The sequence below is a fragment of the Haliotis rubra genome, unplaced genomic scaffold, assembly GCF_003918875.1.
Source record: "Haliotis rubra isolate DU_JTF1 unplaced genomic scaffold, ASM391887v1 Scf10, whole genome shotgun sequence".
Classification (NCBI taxonomy): domain Eukaryota; kingdom Metazoa; phylum Mollusca; class Gastropoda; order Lepetellida; family Haliotidae; genus Haliotis; species Haliotis rubra.
The window spans coordinates 3,452,826-3,475,753 of record NW_025764892.1 but is presented as its reverse complement, the minus strand read 5'-3'; the positions used below and the strand labels follow the sequence as shown (position 1 = coordinate 3,475,753).

Genomic DNA, 22,928 nt, shown 5'->3' with positions numbered 1-22,928 from the left:
GAAAAATATTGGGGGGGTCATTGATTTTGTACATGACATGCAGGGGGTGTCACTTACTTTGTACATAAATTTTAGGGGGGTCATTCACATTATTGTACATGCTTCTCCATGAAAATCATCATCATCACACACACACACACACCACCACCACCACCCCACACCCGACACACACGTACCCTGGCCAAAAATTATGAACTGTCCCTAAGGCCCGTCCGAATGCCCCAGGCGGTCCAGATTTCTGACGGACGGTCTAAATTTACAGCTAGCCAGACCGATGGTCTGGTAAAAAGTTTAGGTGTTCCATACATCTGAGTAAATTCACCATATTTGGTCTGGTTCAATCCATTTTGTGTCTGGCTGGATTTTTGGCTTATTTCATACACTTGTAAATATATCACTCTCTCCGACTTGTTAAGTAATAATACATTTTTAAATCATGCAAGATTATGGCCTGATAAAAATGTTCATCATATTAGCAGCTTAATCATGAAACCCGTGTTTACATCCATATTTTCGGGCTAGTGAATTGTTTTGTGGGCAAGTAACTTTCAGGCACAGCTAGCCAGACTGGCTAGTAAAATATGGAAACTATTTCGCGCGCGGACACACACATTTTTACACACAAGCACTCTCTAAAAAATAAGTATCCCAAAATATCAATCCGCAGACCCGTCTTCCCATTCGCCCCGTGCTCGACCCGACTCAACCACTACCCCACCACATAGCAACACACCCCACCCCTTTACCATTTTTGCTTGCAAAGTAACATTTTTCCATTTTCTGTTTACACATAGCAATATCAGTCGTCAAAACGCAGCAATATGAAAGCATATGCATCCATTTCACATGTAGAATGATTCTATAGGGTATAAAGAGAGCCTAGAATACATGAAAGGATACACAACTACGAGAAATATGCCACGATTAACAGATGAAGAGAGAGAAAGAGCCATTGTAATGGTGCAGATGGGGGCGACATACAATGCTGCTGCCAACGCCCTCGGATGCCATCGTATCACGGTTATAAGACTTATTCAGGGCTTCAGACAGACTGGGGTCCCCGTAGACAGACCAAGAAGTGGACGTCCACGCATCACAACGCCAGCTGAAGCTAGGTACCTCCGTCATTAAGGAAGCAGGGTAACGTTTCTTTTGGCGTCTGCATGGTGCACACCTTGCTAGTAGCGTTTTCTCTCTATCAATATTCATGTTTACCATTACAAAATTCAAAATTTCTGTCACATCATGGAAAGGTGTCTCATATTCAACATCTTCAAAGATTACTTAAGTACATGTATATTATATTTCTCAACAACATGGATGACTAAAATATAGAGTCATTTGCCCCGAAGTACTATACGCTAATCTTGGCCACATGAGAACCACGCTTTTACCAGCCTGGGGAAATACTTTCCTTGTGGTATAATCTCCACACCTGATCAGATATCATCCGATTATGCAGGTCTTTACGGTATTAAACAGCCCGGGCAGAAAACATAACACCTCATCCTTTGTGGAGGCCCTACACTCATTAATATAGGGTTACTATGTATTACATCGCTAGCGGGTTAGGGCCAGCTGTGTTACAACCTTGAACACGAGGATCCCTTTCCACAAAGCAATCTTGGCGCTAAACGATAGCAATTCCCAACATAGACTTGCGACAATGACATCATGGTAAATGGATTTTGAAGAATATGAGATGATATATTGTACATGTGGCGGCTCGTGTGTGTGCGCGAGCGTGCGTGTGAACTCATGAACACGAACTCATGTCAGATACACAGTACTAGCCCACTGAAATACCATCCCGCCGTTTAAAATGGATGTCCGATCAACACCGACCTTACCCTATATTATAGCAGGCGCTCTATCCACTTGATTACTTAGCCGATCTAATACCCATCAAACAAACAGGGAGCATATGACCTACACCTAAAGAAGCCAAGGAGAGCAAGGACCGATGGCTGCCACTGAACCATCAAATACGCCATCTCTGCGGGAATACGCTGACCGTTAATACGCACCACCATATCTATCTACGTGGAACCTCCAATATGGGTACAAGCTGGTGATCTCTTGGCACGTCTGTTGGCAGTCTGGGACATTCACTTCCTGACAATATACTCATGCCAATAATGGTTGTCACCCCCCTTCCCCACTCCAACCCCCACACCCACACCCACACCCACACCCCACACCCCCTCTCCAATAAAAACAATTGAAGGTGGTGACAACCATTATTGGCATGAGTATATTTAGGGTATTGTAATTACGACACTTCATCAACGAAAGTCCATAATGCCTTTAATGTTGTTTTCCAGTCGTTTAAGTCGGCGGTAGGGTAGCCAAGTGGTTAAAGCGACCGTTCGTCACGCCGAAGGCCCGGGTTCGATTCCCCACATGGGTACAATGTGTGAAGCCCATTTCTGGTGTCCCCCGTCGTGATATTGCTGGAATATTGCTGAAGCAGCAACCAAACTCACTCACTCATTCCAGGCGCTGTGCAGAGTTGCGTCTCTTGGCATGATGCCGCCTGTTGTGGGTTTCAGTCACCCTATTCGTATTGATTTCATTCATTGGTTTGCACCTATTTGTGTGGTTACTAATGTGGTAAATGGCTGAGATCGGCAGTACTTTGGGGGTTCCTCCCGCATATAGCAAACCATGCCCTGACTAAAACACTCGTTGTGACTTTTTGTATCCTACACCGTTCGTTGTCCTTGACAATACAAATAATTGATATGTAATTTCAAATAATGCATTTGGCAAAGCTGCTGCTCTTTTAAGCCACTGATTTGTCAGTTATAGTTATAGTTATAGTTATATGTCACCACATGATTTAAATAACTATGTTTTGAAAACGTTCACACATGCACGCGCAAACATACACTCGTATGCATTTAGATCAAAATGTTTTTTTCGCGCTGGGTAAATACGCACATGTGGTGCCCTTGAGTCCAAACTGTATTCACGTACACGTATGACGAGAAGGGATAATCCCCAGGTTTAATCCTCTAAGGCAGGATTCTTGGACACCTGTGTTGACCATTATCCTATTAAAGACCGAATACCGTTAAGAAGGCGTCGTTGTGTACTTGGTTTGGTTTGGTTTGATTTGATTTGATTGTTGTTTAACGCCGCATTCAGCAATATATGGCGTCGGTCCATAAGTAATCGAGTCTGGACCAGACAATCCAGTGATCAACAGCATGATCCTCGATCTACGCAACTGGGATACGAGCCTGACCATCCGATCCAGTTAGTCGCCTCTTACGACAAGCATGGGTTGCTGTAGGCCAATTCACGGGTCCACCTAACATGAATGACCAATATGCACGGTATTCTTCTCGTACTCAAAGCTTACCATACGCAAAATTAACAAAAGTCTACAATCTCCTAACCATCCAAACATGCTGGGTTAATATTGTTTAACTCCACACTCAACAATTTTCCTGCGAAAACATGGCGGCTTGTATAAATAACCAAATCTTATTTGGACCAGACCAACCGGTGACTGACACTATGAAGAACGTCCCAAGTCGGTTATGTCACCAAGCATGCCCTTCCCATTCATTAAGCCTCTTCTTATAAACAACATGGGTTGCCTGGAAAATATTGCAAAACCAGGGGCCGTATTTATCAAACAACTTAAGATCTTTCTGAAGTCAAAACTTAGTTCTTTGATAAGTACGGCCCCAGGAATCACCACGATTAAAGTCCAGAGTAAACTACAGTGAAACCTGTCTAAACCGGCACCCCACGGGACCGAAATAAAATGCCGGTTTAGACAGGGTGCCGGATTAGACAGTGACGATCATTTCCCAACATGGCTGCCATTTACACTCGTCACTTTTGTAACGACAGGCTTTAAACGAACTGACAAATATAACTGGAGCTTTTTTGTTTATCCAGACCACTTGCAGTATATTTCAGTCGAAATGTGTATGTATAACGAACTGCGGTTATAACGAACTATAAATCCCTCTGAGTTCGTTGTAACCGTAGTTTATTGTATAGACTCCTCCAGTGAACTCGTAAGAGGCGACTAAGGGGATCGGGTGGCCAGGCTCGCTTACTTGGTTGACACGTGTCATCATATCCCAAATGTGTAGATCGATGCTCATGCTGTTGATCACTGGATTGTCTGGTTCAGACTCGATTATTTTAGTAATATTTACAGACTGACGCCATATAGCTGGAATATTGCTGAGTGCGGCGTAAAACTAACTCACTCACTGATACTTAGACTCGCACGTGAACACTGAGAATTCCATTTGAACACGCATCCTGGTAAATGTATATTATTCTACTGACGATTTATAATCCATAAGATTTCACAAAAAGACCAAAAAAAAGAACAGTCATCTATAATAAAACGTCAGAGCAAAACGGTAGTATGTTTTGATATTGAAGCATTTATTCAGATTATACATGTCTTGAAATGTGATCAAAACGAAAAGGATGTAAAATACAGACATGTTTTGTCACTCTGAATCTCCATGCGTAGATGCTAAATATGAAAGAAGATGAGGTGATTCCATTGGTCGCCTTTAATTCTCGTTCAAGAGGGTAAAGCAGTGGAATGGCTTGTGTAGAAGAAAGCTGTTGCTTGGATACTCAGGATACGGAAGGCATTACTTGAACGCAGTCATAGTCTCATAGACAGAAAGGTTTAGCTCTTCAGCATCAAAGAATTGTGTCGTTGACTTTGGGACTTTGAAGTGCCACAGAAAGGTAATGTCAGCTTGGAAACCTTAGTTTAACCAAAGAAGTTGAGGAAATAAATACCACTCTCTGAGATTGATTCCTTTATAGGAGATATTATTACTTGATAATTGGAAGAATACAGAATTGAACTGAAGTTTCAAAATACACGCTGATTCTACCATAAACGCGTCGTTTGGAATTGGGATGTGGGAACCTGCTTAAAGGGATAACCAGTACATGGGATTCAAACCTGTTCATTCGTATATGATTTAAAACTTATACGATGTATTTTGATGATAGCAGATAAAGTTACACAGGAGTCCGGTTACTGGTTTCCGTTAATGTTCCGGATTATTCTTAGGGAGTAATACGCTAATTCAGATTCGTGTGGTTTAAAGTCACGTTAGACTGAAATATACACTGTCCTTGTTTATTGGGATATATTTTGAACACATATAGTCCCATATACGATGCAAAGCATGGCCATTCAAATTATATTTCGTTGTTAACATCATCAGATTTTGTCCAAATAATTATGTCTCCCTCCTAGCGCGAAATGGCCTCTGTACCCACGTTGTTTTGATGTAAGAATTATCTTAAAGGTGAAGGTTAGATCGTTTCTTGTACGATTCAGATAAAATTAAGAATGGTGTCGATCAGAATTCTTTCCATTTGTTAATTTCTGACACTATATTTAATTCTTATGGAAAAAAGGAGAGAATGCAATTGAGATATATATCTAAACAACAATTGATTCTTGAGAGTCATACTTTACTATTGCTGGTGATCTCTAACAGACTGGTGTGCTGCCGAATAGTAAAATACCATTTTACGGTTTGGAAGCATATGTTTTTACACACATCGATATGACCCATATATCCTCTTTTATTATAAATTCTGTACCCAATAATCGAGTTAATAATTATAACACATCTGAAGATCTCGAATAAAAGAAAAAAACTTTTATAAGGACCTCAAACCATATGTCGATATTTCATTCTAAAACTTCCTCAATTATTCCCCTGTATATTTTTGTGTTGTGGCAACAAATATCAAGAAAGACTACTCACGGAACATGTTTCCTATAACAATAATTTGATTGCATGTTTAAGAAATACAGTTCGCTCTACCACCATGTAGTATATAGCGTAATAAAGCACACTTTCACCCTGAACTATTATAACGTTAAAGCACAAAGTGCTTTAACGTTATAATAGTTCCTTTCTGTATTTCTGTATTTCTTTTCTAAGATGCCAAATTTAACACTTTCTAAGGGTAATTACGATTTATCTAAGGCAGAAAACAAACGACGGTGTCGGTGACCTAAATTAAGAATCCTCGCACAGGGCTAACTGGCGTGCTGTTCTATTAATGTGTCTGCCCCCTACGTTAAGACGAACGTTACCAGAAAATACAAACGATAAACAGTTTGATGACGTTTTATGTTCGGATTAAATATCTTCTCCAAATTATTTTAATGACATCTGTCATTAACGTAAACCATATGGGGCAATATGAACGTCGCATTTCTACTACCAAAGTAAGTTTAGATCAGTACATTCAAATGAAGCTGAGTAGTCAAGCAACAATCCACGATTGCATTATGGGAATGTAAACATTGCGAACGTTACCGTGTCGCTGAAAAGAATTGAGACATTTAAAATGTCGGAAAACATAAACGTAATGTTTCCACCAGTGACGTTAACCGCGTGAAGCAACTGCAAACCAAGAAACGGGATGCAACGGAGTAGTTTACTGTAGGAGGCTGTATGAGGCGATGACAACTGGCATGCATTCTGACGTCGCTTACATTGTGACGTAATGCAAAATTGTTCGATCACGAGGTGGCAGACTAGAATGGCATTACAGTGTGACGTAATGGAGAAAGTGCACATTAATGTCTGATAAAGTACTGTCGGCGCCTTTGATCTTTCACCGAAGCATCTTAGAATCAATAAGTAGAGTTGATGACTTTCATCATGTTAACATATTCAGTTTGAGCAGCAGATAGAGGTTTCAGATGCTAAATTCTCATTTCTGGAAAGTAATACATTGGAAACACACTACTTTGATCACTATCTCATTTGATTTGAGCCAAGAATGCTTTTAATTTCAGAATGTGTTATCGATGGAGCCACCTTGCGGAGGTGAAGATCCTGCAAACAGGACTGGGGGCACATGACGAATTACAAGCAGTCCGGTGTCAGTGTACCAGGGCTTTTATCAGGTGCAGCCTTTGAACATAAATGAAGGTTGTTTGATGTTTATGTAGCAGGGCGTGGAGTCATCCCATAGATAGCATGCTTACCTTGTCAGCTTGCTTGGTCGTGATAATGTGTCACCCTGGTAGTGTATTTGCTATAAGTAGTTTAACACCAACCCTATTGTACCTCTTATTTCTGATTACGTCATCTACACGAGGATGATGACGTCATGTATAGATGAGTTAGCAATCTTGAATTAAACATGAAGGTTGACACCAACTCCCTCGTGTCTTAGTGTACATGGTGTAATGAACACCCCCACGCTGAGTACATTACAACCAAAAACAGAATTACCAATCATCAATTTGATAATATTTCAGATCATAAGGTCCAGGATTCGAATCCCAGCATGGCCACTACATAGGCACTTAACGTGGGGTTGAGCATGTTCATATTATATTTGAGCAAGTCTCAGTACCCTGCTAAGCATCTTGGGAAGTGCCTTCTGTTGAGTATGTAGCAGGGCGTGGATTTATCCCATAGAGACCATCCTTACCTTGTCAGCTTGCTGACGGGGTTAACTTCTTTGGTCATGTGGACAAGGCGTCCATTTTCAATCAGAAGGTCTGTGGTTAGAATCCAAGCTCAGGACTCGGAAATTTTATGGCCGTTACATTTAAAGCCACACTGAGCAATGTTCAAGCTGGAGTGAGAATAATTAAGTCTGAACCAGAGTGGTGATCAATATTGTTGGCCTGGATGGTTGCCATCTGGGTATGAAGACACGGACACACTTTTAACTGTGATACTGAGTCTGACCATCCGACAATCTGATCCATTTGGTCACTTCTGTCCATCTGTCGTCTTTTTGTTTTTAAATTATGGAAAGAAATAGAATCATGGTTGAACTCAGTACAGTTACAACTGGAACTTACAAATAAAATCGTTATATTGGGATTGAAAGGGAAAAACATTTAATCCAATTAATTAAATCATTTCAGAAGTCAAACATTATATCTACAGATGCAGCATAAATGGTTTCAAACCAAAGTTAGAATATTTAAAAAATGAAATTGTCCGTCACTATGATATGTCAAGATATGTTTACTTATCAGCGGGATCTGAGCAATTATATTTTCAATATTGGTCAACATTACATTTATCACTTGGAAAATAATCCAGCCAAATTTTTCCTTATCCTGACTCATGCTCTTTTGCTTGTCTTCTTCTTCTTGCGAACATAGTGGAACACTTGTATCTCCTTATTTGAAGCTCCCTTCAAAATAAAATCACTAATTGGTACTCACCACGAGTTGCTCCCCTTTGTCTCCCCTGCCGGGAAAAGGTGTCGCCACCCTCTGGCCATGTGCTTCACTCTCTCCTTCTTCGCCCAGTGAGCAGGATGTGAGAGCGCCTTGTGTCTCCTTACACACATATCCTTTGATAATCTCTTAGTTTTTACCTCTCATAGGTTACTATAGAGGTATAGCTAGTATCCTTTACTATTTGTATTGATTAATTATCGATTTCTACTGTTTATTCCGTGTATTCGCGGATTGTTCAGCTAGCTTTTTCGTTCATGAAAATCTGTAACGATTTGTAGATTACGTTTTCTGCCTCCGATCCACATGTAATATGCCCTAGTTGTTCTACGCGGTGCGTTTAATTCACGTTGCAGTTACTGCATTAATTTATCTCATTCTGCATTTAATAAATATCATCTTTGCGTCTTAAGACGTGCTGCAGATAGATCACGCAAACAAGGGCAAAACATGGCAGAGAGTCCAGATATTCCTTCCAGTCAGCTGCTAGCGATCGACCCTCTCCGCCTGGTGTTCTGCTAGAGACCCTGAGGCAGAGGAACGGGGACGCAGTCCGTTACCTCGAAGAAACGACCGGCCTCCCCAGACATCCCGCCATTGCAGACTAAGTCTAAGAGGGCCTCATCGCCGTCTCAACGCAGATTGAGGACACCCAGGGCAGCGCAGACTTCCAAAGGGAAATCTACGAAGACAGCAAGAACTTTCTCAGCCGAGATCGTTCCAGCAGCAGAGTTGGGCCTCTACGATGATCAGCCGATAATCATCCCCGACTTACGGCAGAAGAAGCGACCGGTGTCAGCGACTGTGACTTCTGCAGAGATCTCCATGCAGCCTGATGCCTCTACACCGACGCCAGGCGTCATTGATGTGAACCCCATCGCAGAAAAGCGCCGACGACTTCGTCACAGATCATCCCAGAAGACATGATGCGGCAGATTATGAACATCATGGAGGACCACTACAAACTGCGCAAGCAGGGTCCGAGCCTTCGCGAAGGCTCCAACGTAGACAGCACCCCAGAGGCACCCCCCGTCAACGTAGCAGCCAAGACGATGTCACCTTCGCGAAGGAAGTCCCGCACCACCTTGACGAAGGACCTAGATGTACAGCCTTCGCGGAAGGCCTTCGCGATGGCGGGAGAGATCATCACCATCTTCGATTTCATCTCTAGATATGGACTCAGACCATCAGACATCACGGAAGCCTTCGCGAAGGTCATATCATCGATCCCCCGGACCGGACGTAAATGAAGCTTAGCGAAGGCATTCGCGAAAGACATATGATTCCAGATCTTCATCGTCTAGAAGAACATCGAGGGACTGCCGAAGAGCTTCGCGAAGCTATCAACATTCACCTCACAAGTCTCCGAGAAGATCATCCCATAGACGATCTCCACTCCGTTCATCACCAGGTCGATCACCCATCAGATCTCCACATAGAGCGGCGCACAAGTCAACTAGATCGCCACAAACCTCATCAGATATTCAGATAGCTACACGCAGTCCCGAAGAGCATCTACAATTTATTAATGATGATGGTTTTGAGGATGATGGAGGAATCATATTTTCTGATGCAGAGATACGGTATTGGATGGTCAATAACCTAGATCTCACATCACCATCTAAAAGTGGCAATACAGCTCAGACGTATTTGATGAAGGAAGATGATCCAGATGCAATCACTCTACCCCCGATCGACCCGATTGCGGCAGTGCCACAGAATCTAGATGCAGCTTTCCAGAAAGCTACGAAAGTTCAGATACCACATCTACCCAACTTTCAAGCCAAGAAGTTCTCCACGCATAACATGGACTCCTTCTACAAGGCCCAGGACATCGATGAGAACTATAAGATCATCAGCGATGTAAAGAACAAGATTTACAAGATGGATGATCGTAAAGTTGGCTCATATAGAAACCATGGCGAGAGGCGTATGTTCTTTGGGTTAAATAGATCTAGGACGATCAATGAGACTCTTATTACTAGATTCCGGGATTCCACGACGGAAGATGATAGAATGATTTATTCTGCCTTACTTATGCAAAAGAAAGATCAGCAGTTTTTAACGGATCATCTTACATCTGTTTCAGCAGCACTGACCTTAGCTCGTCGTCAAGGCCTCCTCGCCTCCTGTAATTGGGGGGAGAACTTTACAGCCCCACTTTATACAGCCCCGTGGTCGACAACATCCATCTTTGACGGAGAAATCGACAAGGTCGCCAAGGAAGTCTCTAAGGATTCCAGGGAAGTCCTTATGATTAGATCGATGGACACACTAGCCAGCGTCATTCGTCAGACTTCACAAAGATACTCAGGCAGATCTAAGTTCACGGGCCTACAAAGAGCAAGAGACAGGAAGATAGCCAGCTCTAGAGGTAAAGATTCTTTTAAATTAAGCCCATATGGCAACTATAGAGGAGGATCAGGAAGAGGCAGGACACCCAGAGGTTCCCGCAATTATAGACGCTGAAACACAGGTTCGGAACGACTGGAGTCTTCCACCCCCAGCCGTTCCAGTACAACCAGCTCAAGTGGGTGGACGCCTCCAACTACACTGGGAAAACTGGGGAATACTGCAAGATCCTTACGTCTCCAACATTATTCAACACGGATTTCGTATCCCTCTACAGGACAAGCCTCCGCTGACAATCAAACCCCCCAAGTTCGATTTACAAGCGCAACAACTACCAAAGATAAAAGAGGCTGTCTCATCACTCCTATCCAAACAGGCCATAGAAGTAATAGATCAAGCAAACGTCGAACCAGGTTTCTACTCCCCAGTTTTCCTAGTTCCCAAGAAAAACTCCACGGAGAAATACAGACTCATCTACAACATGAGCTTTTTCAACAAGAACTATCTCACGCAAACCACGAAGTTTCAAGATGATACATTTACCTCAGTTACGCCAGATGATTAGGTCCTATGGACTACATGGGCAGCATAGATCTACAGGATGCCTACTTGCACATCCCCATTCATCCCGATTCCAGGAAATACCTACGATTTACTCTAGAAGGGCTACATTACCAGTGGAAAGTACTCCCATTCGAATATCATCAGCCCCTGGCTATTCCACGAGGATAACGAAACCGATTATCAAATTTCTACATCGTCAAGGGCTACGCGAGTGCGTTTTACCTCGACGACGGGATACAAGTAGATCAAGATCCACTGCGTCTCAAACTACAGTTAAATTACATCATAAAGCTACTAACACAACTAGGTTGGTTAGTAAACTTTAAGTCGGACCTAGTACCATCGCGCAAGACCTACAGTTCCTAGGTATTCGATTCATCACAAATCGCAACCGTATTATGGTACCAGAAGACCGTTGGCTCAAGATACAACAGACCATTCCACCAGCTCTACTCTCTCCGTTACCACTGCGACAATGGCAGAGCCTACTAGGTCTTCTCACATCAGCCCAAGACATGACTGTCACAGGCAGATTACAGTTACGTCCCCTACAGGTCCTCATCAACGCACATCTCAACGATGTACAACCATTCAGTCTACCGAAACATCTCAGACCACATCTACTATGGTGGACCAAGAAATCGAATGTCTGCGAAGGGATTTGTTTAGCAGAGCAGGAATACAAAACCCATCTGTATGTAGATCGCGTCACTCCAAGGTTGGGGAGCTCATCTCACCAACCACGCGATATCAGGGTTATGGAATCAGCAAGAATGCAAACTCCATATAAACAGTCTAGAAATGAAAGCTGTAATCAACGCCATTCTACATTGGAGCACATTTCTACAAAATGCGGCCTAATGATCCATACAGACAATTCGACAGTGGCGTTCTACATAAACAAGCAAGGCTCAACGAGATCGATGAACCTTTTGAACCTAAGCTTTCAACTGTTCGATTTAATACAAGATCTAAATCTACATGTCAAAGCAGTGCACATTCCCGGAGCCAGAAATATACTAGCAGACGCTCTCTCTCGGCCTCATCTACCATCACCGACAGAGTGGATGATCAACGGGAAATTTTTGCACAGATAATCAAGCAATTAGGAGCGCCGCTAATAGACCTATTCGCCACGCGATTCAACAATCAGCTACCGACATTCGTGTCACCAGTCCCAGACCCCCAAGCTTGGGCAACGGACGCTCTAAGTCTATCATGGGAAGGCCTCAATGCGCACGCAGCGTTTCCGCCGCCAGCAATAATACCTCAAGTATTACAGAAAATCAGACAAACACAGAGCCTACAACTCACTTTGGTCGCGCCCTACTGGCCGGCCAGAGCGTGGTTTCCCATACTAATTCAAGAAATCGGTCAACCAACACTGGAGCTACCCAAGCGCCAAACCTGTTAATTCATCCTCACACCAAACAAGTGCACGGAAACCCAGCAATGTTCCAACTACACGTATGGACTGTATACAAATGTGTTTAAACAAGAGAGGATATTCTGCCAGGGCGGCAAAAGCAGTCACGCTTGCCTTACGTTACTCAACTCGTGGCAATGCGGCGACAAGTGGCACAGTTTGAAAATTATGCAACAAAGAAAGGGTTTACAGCAAGAGAGGCTTCACAACCTCAAGTGGCAGACTATTTGTGTTACTACGCCAAAACAAACATTTAAAAGGTTCAACGATATCAACATATCTTGCCGCTTAGCTCTGTAATCACCATGAGAAGGGTGTCAAATTGACAAGATCTCCAGAGTTACTGGCCTTACTACGAGCTTTCGATTGGAGGACCAAAGCGGAAGTTCCACGCCCAGCTTGGGATCTGAATGTAGTGTTACAACACCTCACGAAAGTGAGGTCTATGAACCCTTGGAATCGACAAACTTTGAATTTCTCTCACAGAAAACATTGTTTCTGCTATCGCTAGCCACAGCAGCAAGAATGTCTGAAATTCACGCTCTGGATTACTGAGAGGATACAGTTTGATGACAATCATAACACAGCGCACCTCGGATTAAGATGGGATTTCATTGCAAAGAATCAACTGCCAGGTCAACCAGACAGATTATTCCACATCCCGGCGCTATCCTCTATTCTCGGATCACAAGATACACAAGACCTATCACTGTGTCGGTAAGAGCGCTCAAAGTTTATTTGACGATCCAAAACAAGGAGAAGATTTCTCAAACGTTTATTCATCCCATTATCGCCTACTTCGAATCAAACAGAAGTGTCACGGACCACAATATCTATTTGGATAAGGACTGTCATTCTCCGTGCCTACAAGGCAGCAGGCTTGGACCCACCAACAGCATCAAATCCACATGAGATCAGGGCACTGGCCTCTACCCTCCCTACACGGTAACTGTTCCTTGAACACGCATTATGGAAGGATGCTATTGGAAATCTAACATGGTATTTGCTAATCACTACCTAAGAGACATCACTACAGAAGATGTCTCTGGCATTCACCATTCGGACCACTGGTCCTCGCTCAGCAACTGACAGTCCCTCGTGAAGCGTTAAAATATTAGCCTCACAAGATTAATATGTATTTTATACATACTCATCTAGCTTATAACTCTAAGGAGTTTTAGGGCTATGTATATATGTTCAGCTTAAGTATTCTACCTTAAGCATATACTTGGATATAGTCAATTTCAGTGCCTCTATCAGAGTCACCTATATATATATATATATAATTTATATGTATTGTTCAATATATTCATAATGTAATTCCCTTTAATGGCTTTATATAACCTATGGTTTTCTTTTTATACAGGATACATCCTAAATCTAAGACTTCATGAAGTTCCCGTAGGGGATATTACAGTATATCTATACAAAATCACTAATTATAAATCCAAAGTATTCTGTTACCCACCTCCGTTCCGTAGGATGCTACAAACAAAGAGCATGAGTCAGGATAAGGGAAAATATGTAATTTTTAGAGTAAAATTGATATTTTATACTTATCCTGACTCATGAGGTTAGCCCTCCCATCCTCCCCACATAACACTTTGGATTTCCCTGTAAATTCAAGTGTTGGGCTCGCTAAATCAGGAGAGAGTGGAGCACATGGCCAGAGGGTGGCGACACCTTTTCCCGCCAGGGGAGACAAAGGGGAGCAACTCGTGGTGAGTACCAATTAGTGATTTTATTTTGAAGGGAGCTTCAAATAAGGAGATACAAGTGTTCCACTATGTTCGCAAGAAGAAGAAGACAAGCAAAAGAGCATGAGTCAGGATAAGTATAAAATATCAATTTTACTCTAAAAATTACATTTTTACTTTTTTTAGCCAACTGTACATTTTCATACGTGTACATATACCATTGTATTATTATGAAACTTATCTATACATGTTTGCTTGTACATGAAATATGGAAAATAAAAAACTCCTGTCGATCAAAACAGGTTGGTAGGGTACTTTTCTAACATGAAATCCTCGCAGGAAGTGACAACATCATAGACACAATAATGTGTTACGATGTGCAGCGTTCGAAATACCTGGCTGCCTGCCCGACTGCCCGGGATGGGTTATTTTCAACACGGACTGCCAGATGCTCACATTCCCCTGCCCAACTGTCGGTTTAAAATTTAGACATGTATATGAAGATATTTTGTGGGCAGGTAAGTTTTGGTCAGGGATGGCAACTTTTACATCTAACCAGCCCTGTGGTCTGGCTGAAATGTTTGGGAGTTTCATACCCTACGATGTGTCATACTGAAATTCACTCATCAACATGACTTTTGGTATTGATGATGTGTTATACTATTTTCTGGGTGGATAGGTAATTGTTGATAGTGTTTATTGTTGATAGTGTTTATATGTATCAATCTAGGATGTAATTGACGCAAGTTGTTTTTAAAATTGGTAAGATTTATCAAGCTGCTTATTGAAATATTGCTTTGAGTGGCAAAGTAGGGAAGTTTAGTAGTTCAAACTTCAAAATAAGTTCACTTACAAAAAAAAGTTCTTATCCTTACATTTGTCATTATTGAAACATTTTCCACTGTTTGTACCATTATTTAGAATGTCAAACCACATGATGTGTCGAGAATGTTCAATGTGGCATTAAACAATACTCCTTCCCTTCCTTGAAGCCCAATTCCATCTCTGTTTGATTCAGATATTTTACATGTTGATATTTTTTTTCATTCACAATTCAGTGATTCCAGGCTGTATAAGCAGGGTCTGTGGACAGAGTCAGCCTCTGAAACAGATGAAGATGAGGAGGATGATGGCAAGGTTAAGGACAAACCAACAGAACCTGTTGCAGTTGTCCATTCAACAGGTCTGGCCTCCAGCCCAACAGAGAAGCTGGATGTCGACACTGTGTCAGATGAGTTCGTGAAGATGGCAACTACCGATCAGAGGTTAAATCAGGCATTAATCAAAGAGGATGAAGAGGAAGACCTGGAGGAAGAATGTCCTTATGATAATGAAGAGCAGCTTATGATGCAGCAAATGGGCTTACCTGCCAGTTTTGGATCACAGAAGTCCAAAAAGAAAGCCCAGGTGATTACACAGTACTAGACCATTTGGATTGACCAGTCTTTGGAATTTCTAGTGCTAATTCATTACTACATTTAGATCAGAACATGTAATTTAACCTGTAAATGTCTATCCCGGTTAAGAAATGAATGAAGATATAAATTGATGTTTAGCATCTGAAATGTTGAGAGGTATTTGGGGCCGTGGGGTAGCCTACTGGTTAAAGCGTTCACTCAACACACTGAAGACCTGTTTTTAACACCAACCATGGGTTCAAAGGTGTCGAGCCCATTTCTGGTGTGCCATTTCGTGATATTGCTGGAATATTGCTGGAATATTGCTAAACATGATGTAAAACTACTTATAAAACATCTTGGAATGCTTACCTACCCACCTACCTGTGCATGCATGTTGATATGTAAATGCAATGATCTTGAACGCAAACCCTATTGATGTTAAAGTCCACTTAGGCTCATCGCTAATGTTTCAATAACACATTTTCAGACTGTGGTATATAATACTGAAAAAACAACTTCCAAAAAGAAACGAAAAAAGGCAAAGAAATCAAAACACAAACACTTGAAAGATGATCCACCAGTTGATACCGAGCAGTATGCAGAAGAAACCAGCCATGGCGAAACCTTTGCTCAACAAACTATGTCTGATATGAATTTTCAATCAGCTTCCGCTGATGTGGAACCAACACAGGACCTGGAGACAGCATGGCAGGAGTTCTGGACGAAGTATGGGGAGATGGTTGTGTGGCAGGGTTGGGTGTCGAAATATCCTGACCATATTGACTATGACAAACTCACAGTGATGCCGTCAGTGGTAGAGGTGGAGGTAGGAGCAGGGGATGAGCTGGTGCTAGACGAGGAAGGCAGCTGGACTGTCAGGGCGAAGGGGGAGGGGCAGGGGGATATGGATGTAGAAAAGGAAGGGGAGGGGCAAGTGACTCAGGATGCAGAAAGGGAAGTGGTTGGGGATGGAGTTTCACAAAGGAAGAGGGACATAGGGTGGAAAGGTGTTGGGAGTAATGACGAGTTAATGCAGGATGATATTCATGGGGTTATAGATGAAAAATGTTTTCTAAAACCTCTTGTGACAGAGGTCCTAAAGTCTGAATGTTCTGATGGTAGCAGTATTCAAACAAAGTTACATTCTGTTGATGTTGTTGGTGTGTGTGGCAAAGGTGTTGAAAGTATAGAAGCACTGAGTCCGCTAATACCTTCAACTAAAGCCTCAGGGGATGTAGAATGTGTTTCCAAGGAAAGTTCTGAAACAGTGGAGCAAGTGCAGGGTGATATTTCTAAGAGAATTGGTGATAATTTTGTGTTGTTCAACCAGGCTATTGAAAGCACAATGAAATGTAGTAGTGAACAACATCAGGCTGAAGAGCCAGCAGTAAATGAACCTGAGACACTAACAGGAACTACTGAAGTTGTTCAAATGATGCATAGCTATGCATGTCCTCAACCAATGGCAGAGCCTGACACAGGTGAAACTGACCAATCAGAGATTAGGAAGAAAGATGGTGAGGAGGAAGTCATGGAGGAGGAGGTGAACTGTGACAAAATGTGGACGGATCTATGGGAAGAACATTACACTGAAGTCTACTGGTATCACTACAACAGATTCACATCATGGTTCACAGAGAGTCTAGAAAACTACCATGCACTGAAAGATAAAGCTAATTCAGATAAATTAACAATAGCAGAAGGTGTTCTACAAGTTGGTCCTGATGCATCAGAAGAGGTCATGCAAGTAGAATCTTCTGAACCTTTGAATCCCAGTCCTGACAGTGGTCTAGAAGCTGAAGGACTTGGGGTTAGGATGACAGATGAGGGAGATGAAAGTCACACAGGCTGTGATGAAAGCAAATCCTTGATTTCCAGTAAGGCTTGCTGTGATGGCAAGCAGTATGGTGATCAGGAGCAGAATTTGCCATGTGCAAAGCTTACAGAGATGAATCTAAGTCTTAACGATGTCAAAAGTGCTGTAATTACTCCTGATGGTGACAGTGGCCAGTTACTTCCTCTTCCACATCCTGCTGAGCAGGACAATCCTGATGGAGATGCTGAGGATCAGTTGATGCCTCCTCCACATTCTATTGGGCAGGACAGCCCTGATGGAAATGCTAGATATCAGTCGATGCCTCTTCAACATCCTATTGGGCAGAACAGACCTGATGGAGATGCTGAGGATCAGTTGATGCCTCCTCCACATTCTGTTGGGCAGGACAGACCTGATGGAGATGCTGGACATCAGTCAATGCCTCCTTCACATCCTATTGGGCAGGAGGGTCCTGATGGAGATGCTGATGCAGAACCATGTGATGGAAGTGGGACTGGAAAGAGAAGGCGCAGAAAAAGTGGTTCTCAGAACAGTCAGTTAATTCATTGTCAAGGTATGCATATTTGTAATATTAGTCATGATCTCATTTTCAGTATTGGGTTATTTTTATAAAAGTTAAAGTTTGACACCTGTATGAAAGTATTTTGCCAAAGTCAGTTTTATCTTTCTCATAGAAATTGATTCAGTGATTCCGGTTAATTGATTTAGTCATCCCTATACAAAAGTATTTCTCACCACTGGTCACCCCAGTGGTGTGGTGAAGTTAGAATTGGTCTTCAGCAACCGATCCATGTTGTAAGAATCAACTGATGTAATTGGGTAGTCAGGCTTGCTGATTTGGTTGATGCACATCATTTTATCTCAGTTGGGTGGATCAGTGTCCGTCACTGGATTGTCTGGTTCTGACTCATCTATTTTATGGAGTGTGGCACTAAGCACCAAAGAATGTTAAGGGAGATAACTTGTGGATTTCAGCTTCTCTACTTTTCTACTTAGTCTTTGAAGGCTATTACAAAGAAGTAACGTGGAATTTTTTTAAAAGTAATTGATGATACAAAGTTGAAATCCATATATCTTGTGTCACTTTGAAAATAGTTACATTTTTACTTATCCTGACTCATGATCTTTTGCTTATCTCCCTTTCCCTTTCGAATGGTAGTGGAACACTTGAATCCCTTGAAGTTCCCGAAGCGGACGTATAAATACACTCACCCACGAGTTACCTCCCTTTTGCCCTTTCCCACGCAAAACAGTCAGGTGACCTGCCTTACTTGTCACTGTCTCCTGAATTTCTGAATTTTACTTAAAAAAATTACATATTTGTGATATCATTAGGCACAGGGGAGACAACTTCAACCTATAAGCCAACCCAGTCAGAAGATGATGGTGAGGAACCTCCTGATGAAGTTCCTATAAAGCTTCCCAAAGGGTGAGTTAATGATCTGAACATTAATTTACATATTTAAGATTTCTTATAACAAATAATATAATAATGCAAAATGATATATTTTTCATGTTAGCTATGTTTCTCTTTGAATTGACATGTTTTGAATAGTTAATTTTTATGTTAATTCTTCATTCCAGTCATGAAATAGACGGCAGTCCCAAGAAAAAGAAGACAGTTCGGGAAGCCTTAGAGTCTTTTGGCTACAAACTGTCTACTGAGGAAAGGTATATTTCTCTGCTGACTCTGCTGAACATAGATTTTACCTCTGCTTTGCAAATAATCACACTGGTTCTTGTCAGATGATGAAAGGAATTTGAGAACATACTAAAAAGAATTAGGATACGACATGCTCTTGCTTTTTACCTGTATGAAAGGCCCTCCAGTTCAATGAGCAGAACTGCTTCCTTTGGACACATAGAAACCTGTGATTGTGGGTTTTAATCCTGGTGTACCCTGATCATATTTCAAGATTTGTCCTGTAATGTTTCAGCGAACCTAGTACATGCCGGAGGTTAACCTCAATGCAGGCTTTCCTCCCACACACTGTGATTTAACTGGAATAATGTTCAGTGACGTTAAAACCCAATTCACTGACTTAGCTTTTAATTATCATTCAGGCTCATGACCAGTGTTCATGTACAGGTACACTTTTCCTGGTTGGGTAGCCTAGTAGTTAATGCGATCACTCATCCCTGGTTTGATTTCTCACTTGGGTACAACGTCTGAAGCCTATGTCCTCCACTATGATATTGCTAAAATATTGCTAAAAGTGGCATGACATTTGTCTCACTTATTTTCTCTTAATTATGAGTTTGTTATTTTCAGTGATACTCTGCCTAGAATCAAAGATGGACATGTAACATACAAGGAAGCTAAGGTTCTGAGTCAGACTCGAAACCTAAATCTTGGTCAGAAGCCTGTACACATAAAATTTGATGATGATGGCAAACCAGGGGAGAGTAAATCTCTGAGGAAAGTCAAATCTTTCCTGCTCAAACGCTTAAAAGTATCTCAGGACTCTGATGAGGTTCTAGAGGAGCATCTTGCACCTGCAGCCAGTAAGGGTGTGGACTTTGAGGATGGTGATTCTGAGCAGCAGAAAGATGCATCTGTTGAGGAACATCTTGTGCCTGCAACCAGTACAGAAGACAAGGATCTGATCTTGGAGGATTCAGATTCTGAACAGCATAAAGATGCATCTGTTGTTTCAAAGGAAGACTTACAGATGGATAACGTTGAAACTGTTTCCAAGCAGGACACTTGGGATAAGGTTGTGTCAAAATCAAAGTCTAAGAAGAAGAAAAAGAAGAAGCAGAAACGTCCCAGTATTCCCATGCCTGAAGATGTTGCATCTGATGAGGAGTTGAAGAAGTACTGGTTTCAGAGATACAGGCTGTTCTCCAAGTTCGATGAGGGCATTAAGCTAGATAGAGGTGGGTTTGACTGTCTAGTGGTAAAATATGAATATCATTTGAGAACTTTTCAGGAATTTGTGTTTCATGATGTCTGTTTCAGGGGTGGAAATAACTTTAAAACTGCTAGTGTACTCCGGTACAGTGGCACATGTAAATTCACTTGCCCTGATAATTTTTCCACTATACCGGCTGTTTTCTTGTTGATTTTTTAAATAAACAACATAATTAACATTGGAAAGTCAACTGGACAACGGTACAGTGTGATATACATATTTGCTTGCCCGACAGAAAAAAACACTGGACTCGGACGTTGGGCAATGGGTTATTTCCACCCGTGTTTATATTTTTCTTGAAATAAGTCCTTGAGTGACCAACGTGAAGTTATGCCTATTTATAAGTGGGTTTGAAAGAACTTACAGCTGATTGATTGTTAGTGTTGAGGAGAATTCATTTGCAAATTTCTTTACGAATTCTTGATATGCCATCAGACCTCCATTGATGGTGGAAATGTTTGGGAAATATAAACATGTCAGATACCAGTATGAACCGATGTTTGTTGTTGCCAGAGAGCTGGTTCTCTGTCACGCGCCGGAGAAGATAGCGGAACACATTGCAGAGAGATGTCAGTGTGACACTGTCGTAGACGCCTTCTGTGGCGCCGGTGGAAATGCTATACAGTTTGCTTTCTTCTGTGAGAGAGGTATGTTACTTATAATTGTTATTAGTGCGTTGCATATATTTATAGGATTTAGCCATTTGGGCATATAACAGTGTTTGAGAATTTCTGTGTGAAAGTCACATGATACCTGAGAAGATCTGAGTTAGAATTCATCTTACGCAATCCATGCTTGTTGTAAGAGGTGACTAACAGGATCGGGTGGTCAGGCTCGCTGGCTTGGTTGATGTACATTGAAGCATTTAATATTCCAACTACGAAGATCGATGCCCATGATGAATTTTCTGATCTAGACTAGATTCTTTACAGACTGCCGCCATGAAAAAAAGATACACATTTAAAGATAACTTAGTCACAATTACGTTTAAGAATGCATAATGTGATTCAAGTTACGATTTTAACATTATCAGCACCCCAAACCATGGACTGGAGTCTGGAAAACGTCGATGGACATATATATATCTATATGTGTAGACTGTGATTGTAGGATCAACCAATGTCATTAGCCTTTCAAAACTCATATCTCATCTTCTCATTTCCAAAAGATCAGTTGGATCAGGTAATCAGGTTCTGTTACTTGTCGTAATCGAACACTTTGTCTTGTCCAGTGTCAAAAAAGTATTAGAATGTAGTTTTTACCTTTACACATTTATTATAACATTTCCATGTGCAATTTTAGAAATGTGGCTGTATGTTGCAGTAATCGCTGTTGACATCGACCCCGTGAAGTTAGAGCTAGCACGCCACAATGCTGGGGTGTACGGTGTGTCCGACAGGATAGAGTTCATCCTGGGGGATTACCTCCTGGTGGCCCCAACCCTCAAGGCTGATGTGGTCTTCCTGTCCCCACCCTGGGGGAGGGCCGGATTACCTGGGGTCAGAGGTGTATGACCTCGAGACCATGATAGAACTCAAGACATATCCTTTACAAAACTATGATACATGTCTTCACCACCTCTGTGTTGACTATATCTACTGGTGTATCAGTGTCTTGGTGAAAGTATCAGTGATTTTCAGGGGATTCTTTCTACTTTTCAAAAGATAAAATGTATGCACCTGACTCTATAAACAGATCTCCACCTCTACATGGTTATCTCCCTTCAATCAGTCCATTTATGTAATAGTTAATTATCCCCCGCAACGCGTTTTGCGGGGGGTATTAAAATGGACTCCGTCCGTCCGTCCGTGCACATTTGTCGTTTCTGGAGCAAAACTCTAAAACCGTTCATTATTTCTTCGCCAAACTTGGCACATACATGGATCTGGTGGTGTACTGGTGCCTTTTGGTAGTTTTGGAATTCTGAATAAAATATTTTTGGCATTTCCATGGCAACAAGTTCGACTTAGCCTGAAATTGGTGATAGTGCTGTTTTCTGGAGCAGAACTTTAAAAACCTTTCAATACTCTCCTTCCAGTTTTCTATATACACACCTAAATATTTGACATAATCATAACTCGTAGACATAATCATGAAGAGTATTTTGACATTGCGGGGGATATTGATGACTTTGTCTTCTTGTTTACTCTTATTTAAAGTTTTCTCCATCTCAAAATAAATCCTTTGGTCCTTGCAATATGTCTTCAGTTACCAGGGTTGTATTATACTGAACAAACTTATGTTTAGATTTGTTATGATTTCATTGTTGGTCATCTGCAAGTTGTTTTAGCCTGAAAGGGCAATGTAATCTAATATATGTTACTGTTTTCCTTAACTAGTCTACTTCCAGGATATTTGAAATGACAAGGAAAATCACAGAGAACATAGCATTTTTTTGTGCCAAGAAATGCCAATGTTGAACAGGTGGGTCATTTCTCCCAATCATGATGTGTGTCCCCAGTAGCCTGTGCTTGTTCTAAAGATTGTAGTGTTTAAAATTC

The 22,928-nt window shown here is 41.7% G+C and overlaps 1 protein-coding gene across 1 annotated transcript in view; it reads left to right on the top strand.

The window, feature by feature from the left end:
* The first annotated feature begins 5,260 nt into the window (after nucleotides 1-5,260).
* The window catches only part of LOC124261955 (trimethylguanosine synthase-like), a 19,949-nt gene continuing 2,281 nt past the window's right edge, over nucleotides 5,261-22,928 (top strand). The window contains 13 exon segments of the mRNA XM_046696357.1: nucleotides 5,261-5,312; nucleotides 6,827-6,937; nucleotides 15,334-15,682; nucleotides 16,163-18,065; nucleotides 18,848-18,941; nucleotides 19,097-19,183; nucleotides 19,785-20,392; nucleotides 20,941-20,960; nucleotides 20,963-21,074; nucleotides 21,751-21,905; nucleotides 21,907-21,968; nucleotides 22,772-22,817; nucleotides 22,819-22,851. Coding sequence (XP_046552313.1) covers nucleotides 6,828-6,937; nucleotides 15,334-15,682; nucleotides 16,163-18,065; nucleotides 18,848-18,941; nucleotides 19,097-19,183; nucleotides 19,785-20,392; nucleotides 20,941-20,960; nucleotides 20,963-21,074; nucleotides 21,751-21,905; nucleotides 21,907-21,968; nucleotides 22,772-22,817; nucleotides 22,819-22,851 — 3,579 coding nt within the window. The 5' untranslated portion in view covers nucleotides 5,261-5,312; nucleotide 6,827.